The sequence below is a fragment of the Atta cephalotes genome (assembly GCF_000143395.1).
Source record: "Atta cephalotes unplaced genomic scaffold scaffold00014, whole genome shotgun sequence".
NCBI lineage: Eukaryota > Metazoa > Arthropoda > Insecta > Hymenoptera > Formicidae > Atta > Atta cephalotes.
Genome location: NW_012130078.1, coordinates 2,417,383 through 2,425,471, shown reverse-complemented (window position 1 = coordinate 2,425,471; position 8,089 = coordinate 2,417,383). Strand labels below are relative to the sequence as shown.

General features: G+C 27.9%; 1 protein-coding gene across 1 annotated transcript in view; it reads left to right on the top strand.

Annotated features, from left to right (window-relative positions):
- Positions 1 to 7,098, top strand: part of LOC105617861 (ubiquitin carboxyl-terminal hydrolase 8-like) — an 11,013-nt gene extending 3,915 nt beyond the window's left edge. Inside the window, exons 5-11 of the mRNA XM_012199406.1 lie at positions 977 to 1,109; positions 1,208 to 1,360; positions 5,261 to 5,497; positions 5,570 to 5,674; positions 5,761 to 5,967; positions 6,533 to 6,888; positions 6,984 to 7,098. Of these exons, the coding sequence (XP_012054796.1) occupies positions 977 to 1,109; positions 1,208 to 1,360; positions 5,261 to 5,497; positions 5,570 to 5,674; positions 5,761 to 5,967; positions 6,533 to 6,888; positions 6,984 to 7,098 (1,306 nt within the window). The remainder of the gene's footprint in view (positions 1 to 976; positions 1,110 to 1,207; positions 1,361 to 5,260; positions 5,498 to 5,569; positions 5,675 to 5,760; positions 5,968 to 6,532; positions 6,889 to 6,983) is intronic.
- Positions 7,099 to 8,089: the final 991 nt, after the last annotated feature.

The following is an 8,089-nucleotide window of genomic DNA, read 5'->3' as shown; positions in this document are numbered from 1 at the left end:
ATATGCATATTTTATTATATGAAAGTTCTAATATATTTAATACATTAAGATTGCCATTACATAATGCCATTTTTGTTATTTTAATATTATTAATTATATATTATTAATTTTTTTGTCAGAAGATTTGTAATGAAATTTTTATTTTCTCTTTCAAAAGATCTAATCTTTGGCATCTATATGTAAATCGCTGTACGAATTAATTTGGCACTTAATGTATTAAGAATAATAGAAAAAAATTTATGATAATGCAATAAGTGATTACATTTTTTTAATGTATCTATTATATTAGAAACTTTTAGGTTAGCAAGCAGTTGATTATAGTTTAATCAACTTATACTGTGCGAACTCTTATATTGTGTGAATGCATTTTCGTATTTTAATGTATCAAAAATTTTGAGTATAAGTTTTTATTAATACTTTTATTAATAATTAAAAATTTTATTAATATTTGATTTTTCTATATTTTTTATTGTTATTTAATGAAAATTTCGCGAAAAAATTAATCTTTCTGTGCAATAAAATTAATTAATTCTTCTGTGCAATAAAAAATAATTTAGAAAGCATAATATTCATTCAAATCTAAAAAGTACTATGTCCATAATATATATTGGCTGAAAGCCATTCAAGTTCTTACTCAAAAATACTAAACTTTATGGCTAAAAATCTTTGAAAGCGAAGACGATAAAAATGGATGACGAATTACAAATTGTTTCCAGATGGATCTTAAGCGTAAGGACAGACACGCAATCGATTATCTATTTACCATTTGTAGAAACTGTAAAAAAACAAAAAATTATTAAATAAGTGAATTTTATTAAATTTAACTTAGTATTATTGATTTTTCTTCAACAATCATTGTTTTATATTCATTATTAAAATACTTTTTTTATTAACAACTCGTATTAAAATATTATGTATTGAAATTATATTATACAATGTATTTTTTGTTTTAATTCATATTACTGTGTGATTATAGAGATTTCTTGCAAAGAGAGCACAAGGAGATATTGAAAAACGACAGTGACATTCACAAGGAACCCTTGAAGACAGATGGACCATCCATTAACACTGGCTTGGAGCGTTCTTATTCGAGTCCAAATCTGTTACAGGTACGAAGAATTCCGCGCTACAATCTTATAATCAATCCGTTCTTTTTTATTTTTTAACTATTTAAAATAGCAATCGCATAATTACATAATTTCATTAGTTGGGAGATCGTAAAGCACCTCAGATAGATAGAACTTCTAAGCCACATATTTCGCCTCGAAATCAGAATGGAATTGGGAATGAGAACATCAAAGTGTCTTCTCTTAGTTGGGGGAATCGGGAGGAACGAATGACCCCTATTCACGGCACTGTTGTAAGTACTTATTCGGACAAGATTATACGGGCACTTTTCGGCAAAATTGCTAATACGATCTTACATACGAACATTGTCATAGCTTTTGCTTTCATTACATTCGTTTCCGCGAATTATTAAAGACGAACGTTCGAGTTTTAAACGATAAAAAATGCGTATGGTGTTGGATTCTCAGTCTTCCATTTCATATAATGCTTGGCATAAATCACATGTATGATATTGAGCTGTGAGTCGGCATGATATCGGCATGATAACAACGTAATCTGTAATAGGAATATAACAATATTTACTGTTAATACAATATTAGTTTAAGACTTTAGGCATTAATTATTCTATATGTATACTTTCTATTTTATATTTTCAACGTTCAAAACAGAACAAATATGGGTTAATGAGAATGTAGTGCGGTTGTCGCACAGGTCGATTCTATTCAGACAAATATTTGGACATTGTGTCTTAAACACGTCATGGATGTAAATAACGTTAAGTTCAAAGTTATTTAAAATTCACTAATTCATTATTTAATATCCAAAGCTTACATCGGTTCCTAAAGAAGACATTTGACTTGAGTTTTGGCAATCTGTAAATCAATGAGTGAGTCTTATTCTTCATGGACTGACGAAATTTTATTTGTTATTCAATTATTATTGAAGATGATTCGAAATAGAGTCGAAACGTTCGAAAATCAATGTTACATCACAATTTGTTAAATAAATTATAAATCTAATATTGATTTAATATTGTTTTGTGTGTACGCACCTGTAACTGAGGTACAATCTTATTAGTCCGTATTTGTTTCGATTTTTGTATTTAATTTGTTTGAGTTCTTTATACTATTACTATTTGTATATTTCAACATTGAATTGTTTGAAATTCTGAGGAATTAATTTCAGTTTCCTTTTATTAAAAATCTTAGTTTTAGAGTGAGCATACCAAATTAACAGATGAATAGCACAAAAGTCATTAAGAGAATACATAGATTAGTTAATACGCATTTTATAATTTTAGTCGAGAAGAAATTTAGTAATTCTAGAGCACGTGTCACGTGCAACATAAGTATATCACATACATAAATGAATGTATGCGCACGTGTACGCGCGAAGTAACTCAACACACATGGGGTTTCTCAATCCAATCCACAAACAAACTTCCGATTAGTGGTATGAAATACGCGGCAGTGTCCGAGCAACATTTGCCAGATCGTGGATCACCTATCGGAGGTGTTTCCCTCCCGAATGTATCCATGATGTCTTTTTTTATTACGTTATAAAGAGGCACTTCTTACAATTAAAAGCTGATTATGCAATATTAATTCAAGAAAATATTGTGTGTGTATGCGTGTGTGTGTTCGTTAATATATTTATATAACATTAATATATCTACTAGCTTATGATTTTGTTCGTTAGCTTGCAATAACGATATAATGTTTAATTGTAATTTTATGCATGATAATATAATCAAACATGCGTATGGGTACAATGCTTACTATCTTGTGATAAAATAATTTCTCGTTGGTGTAGTGAAGAATGATAGAGATAATGGTGTATCTTCAAAGAAGATTTATTCCATTACAATTGCTTAATTATTTTAAAAAGGTAATAGACAGAGAAAAAACGATTTTATACTAATTTTTAAATAATTCATCTAACAGACATGATAAAGAAATTAAGAACATTGTTCTTTTCTTGTAAGTAATATATATCTCTGATTCTTTTAAAAATTATTGTATCTAGTTAAAAATATTTATTTTATACAACACATAATTTTATAAAGTTATTTATTAATGAACTTGAAATTAATGAATAAATTATTTATTAATGAACGTGAAATTAATGAACTTTCTACAATAAGTTATTACCTAAGCTTTAATGGTTTCTTTCTACGACAAGTTATTACTTAAGTTTTAAATCTTAAAGTAAGAAATTAATCAATCACAATCGAATGTGAGAAGAATAATCGATTATCATTGATCAATTTCTTATAGCTTAAGACCTAAAGCTTAAGTAATGACTTATTATAGATAGCCCATAAGTCTTAAAGTAAGAAATTGACCAATCATAGTAAATTATTCTTGTCACATTTAACTGCGATTGGTCAATTTTTTACAGCTTAAGATTTAAGCTTAGATAATGACTTATTATAGAAAGGAGAATGTTATGATAAATCTGTTTTTCGATTAAAATAAAAAGAATAATTAAAACAATTTATTAAAATTGTATATATGAGTACACAACAAGTAAGAGCCTGTTACAGTCTATTAATGCCTATTATAATCAAAGGATTTTAGATGCTTTTTAAATAATTTCTATGTGAATTTATATACTAAATATGTAGTTATTGGGTTGTCCGGAAAGTTCGAATTAAAAATAATTGTATACTACGAAATAAATGTATACTAAAATTTAAATTTTAGTATACATTTATTAAATTAAAATTTTCGTTTCAATTTTCAACACGAACTTTCCGGACAACCTAATATTTAAACTGTGCGCCGAAATGATTTTTCGAACTTGTAAACGCAATCAAACTACTATAATAATATCATAAATTAAATTAAGCAATTTAAGCAATTTAATAATTTGATGCTCAATTTGGCATCTTATTAGAAAGACGTTAATGTACTGAAAAACTGTAAATAAATTTATTGCTTCGGCCGGTCGAATCCGGATCTCTTGTATTCCGTACGAGCTACCGTCCTAAGCCTTTAAATTACCGAGCCTGATTGCCAGCTTCGATCGTAATAGGCATTAAACTCTTACTTGTTAAAATAAAAAGGTTCGAGATGTATAAATTATATATCATATTGAAGGACGGATCAAATGATCACTTATTTTAGGAAAATATTGGAGAAATCGTTATCAAAAACAGTTATCAAAAACATATTAAGATATTTTGAAAATTAAGCAATAAAAATTATATATATTAATACTAAACTTTTGTTGCCCGCTCGAATCAATCGCTCGAAACTCGCCTGCAAGTTTTACATGTTTAATTAATAATAGTTCTTATTGATTAATTCTAAAGATGCCTTAATATTTTACTTATAACTTTTTATCAATAAATGTGATAATATTAAATTTGATTTTTCCCATGTTCCCAACATTTCATCAAATTAAGTAATATATCACTCGACTTCGTTTAAGTATTCCTTTAATATACATAATTTGTACATCTTAAAACTTCTTTTATCCTAACTCAAAAATAGTCCTAACTTAACATCCTCTTTTAATATCTAAATATTTTAATGTGAAAAATATTTGAATATTTAATAAATGCTAAACTCTTCCACGATTTCTTAATGGAATGTTTTAAATGCATTAAGAATAATTAATAAATGTTATCTATTAAGAAATAATGAATGATAAATTAGTTTTTATGTCAATGTACGATATACAAATACGTCAGAGAGAATACATTATAAGGTTTTATTGATCATCACATGTAAATAGATCGATAAACCACTTGCTTAATTATGTTACGCGGAAAATAAATCGCGCAATCTTGCAACTGTAAGTTCCATTCTTTGAGAAAAGATTAATCATTCACGCTGTTATTCTTTTGTAGTAAAAATTTGATAAAAATATATTTCTGAAAAAATTTAATTATTGCCATATCTTATGAAAAGTTTGTTTAAAAATTTTAAATATGTCTAGTGTGTAAACAGATGTTCAAAATTAAAATAAAGTATCATATATATAAGAGAGTTAAATAAAATCTAAATTTTTCAACGGAAAATTTTGATTATCTATATTTTCTCTTGTCATAACACGTGGAAAGTGTGTGCGTGTGTATGTTGTGTATATACACATATATATATATATATATATATGTAGATATGACAATTATATATAATTGATAATGTGATTTATCAGTGTAAAAATAGCCTCCTTGTATTTACAGCATCCAGGTATAACCGGGCTGAAGAATTTGGGCAATTCTTGTTATATGAACAGCATCATTCAGTGCCTAAGTAATACTACGAACTTAGCGAAATATTTTACTGATAATTCATATGCTGATGATCTCAATACGAATAATGACAATATGACACAAGGCCAAGTGGTGGAAGAAGTGGCTCAAGTAATTAAAGCGCTATGGAGAGGCCAGTACAAGAGCATATCTCCTTACGACCTAAAGGTAACTTTAACTCGTAGAGTCTTAGTTTTAAACTATCAAGGTAATTTTTTCAATTGGTATGAATTATTACAGGTTGCAGTTGGACAATACAAATTACAATTTGAAAGTTACGAACAACAAGACTCCCATGAATTCCTCACGTTCCTATTAGACTGGATGCATAATGAACTTAAAAAGGTAAAAATTTGTGATGGATAATTTGACGAAAATTAATTAATGTTAAAATAAATACTAAAATATTAAAATTTATCTTTTCCTCGTAGAACGTGAAAATGCCGATTGAAATAACTAATGCGGAGAAAGAATGGGACAAAGCAATGAATTCTCAGAGATCTATAATATCGGACTTATTTTTTGGGCAATTAAGATCCACCATTACATGTTCATTTTGCAAACAAGCGAGTACTACGTACGAAACATTTAATAGTTTAACAATGTCTTTATCTCAATCCAATCGGTGCACTTTAAATGTAAGTATTTTATAAAATATACCACATTTTTTATAAATATATAAATATATATGATTTTAAATATATATGAGAAATGAAAAAATCATATTATTCAAGTAATTGTATTATATAATATATAATTATATATATGTATATAAATAACATATATATAATTATGTTATACAATATAATACAATTGAATAATATGATTGAACTTGAATAATATGATTTTTTCATTTTTCTTTCCCTTTTTTTATGCATAAACATAATATAAATGATTAATAAATCATTAAATTAATTTAAAAATTAAAACAATGATACATAACACTGATACAAAACAACAACATAAATAACAACATTAACTATTTTTGTACTCACTGAAGAGAATCATATTAAAGATCAAAATGTTTGAAGTATATATTTGACTTCTTTTGTTATCGGCGATTGTGTGACTTTTAGTGCTGACTCGAGTAGCCTATTATCTTAATATAATTTAAATCAATTAAATTTAAATGAAAAGATACATACATATAGCATTTTATGACAATTCTATGTTTCATGAAATTGTTTTGTTTTATTATTTCAGGATTGTATGGAGAAGTTTGTGACAGGACAGAAAGTGAGCGGATGGAAATGTCCTAAGTGTCAGACACCTCGCGACGCGACGAAAAAATTCGATTTCGTCAAACTTGCACCCATTGTCGTGATTCACTTGAACCGTTTCGCTGAGAGTGGCGGATGGTTAGAAAAGCGCAACACCGCTGTCGATTTTCCTCTCACGGGATTTAACTTGAAGCCATACCTTGTCTTGGAGAACACGAAGGCGATTATGTCGAATAATATCCGTAATTATAATTACACTCTCTATGCGATATCAAATCATTATGGAACAATGGACGGTGGTCACTACACAGCATTTTGCAAAAACTCTACTCAAAATAAGTACGTATAATATTTTTCAATAAGAATCTTTTGTAGCAAAAATATTTTGGATGTAATTTTTTATGTTATTATTATAATGATATGTGTATCTGCAGATGGTACAAGTACGATGATCAAACTGTCACGGAAGTATCACCGAACCAAGTAAAGTCTCAAAACACGAGTGCCTATTTATTGTTTTATACATCATTTCCAAACACGATCATGTAATATGAGGACGCGGCCACGGATGTAATCAAGATCCAGTTATGACAGTCTTCAGTGTGATATTATTTAAGAGAAGAAGTACATACAGGAATATGATTTTCAATGCTTTGTAGATATTAAATCATTATATTTTGTATGATAAATCTTCTATGCGCGATTAAAAAAAAGCGTGTAGGAGCTATGACGATATTGAAAGCTTTATCGGTGCTGGCATTCGTTAAGAATATGTAAATACGTACGATGATTTTTCTGTATTTCTGTAGTCTATTGCTTTAGACATAAAGCAAAATATAGTTGTGCTCGAGAATATTTTAATATGTGTATAGCTTCATATAATTATATTGACATAGATACATTAATTAGATAACGTTATGTTTATTTGGCAATGATGCCTTATATCGTTATATGATTGTAGTCGAATTATTTTTGTTTTGTACATTAAAATGAAGTGGAAGGCGCCATAGTTCCTTGCCTTATCTAGTAATTTAGACATTTTCGAAGAACTTATTCGAATTTGAAATTCATCTGTTAAAAATATGTTTTGTTTAATCACATATTTGGCACCAATGGTTTCGACAGTCATCATGAAATAACATTTAACATAGATAAAATGCATACATTGTATGTGGTTCAGATCGATTAGCAGCACACTAACTGCCTTCTTTGCTGTGCTGCCAGTATTGTCGCAATATGACCATTTTGTACGTGAAGCAAAACGCTTCGTTGAAACGTACGCTTCTTAAAAAAATAATTAAATAGGATTTCCATTACGAGCTATTGTATGCGCGTGAAACGTGCGTGAATGTAAGTTATATTGGCTTTGAGCAGCCCAAAGAAATTTATAATTAGTCATAATTGTAATATTTCTATACTTCAAACATCAAAATGATTATATATAGCATAGTTTACATAAGTGCAAGCTACTTTCATACTTTGTGGCAATTCGCGTTTATATATATAATTATATATATATATATATATATATATATATATA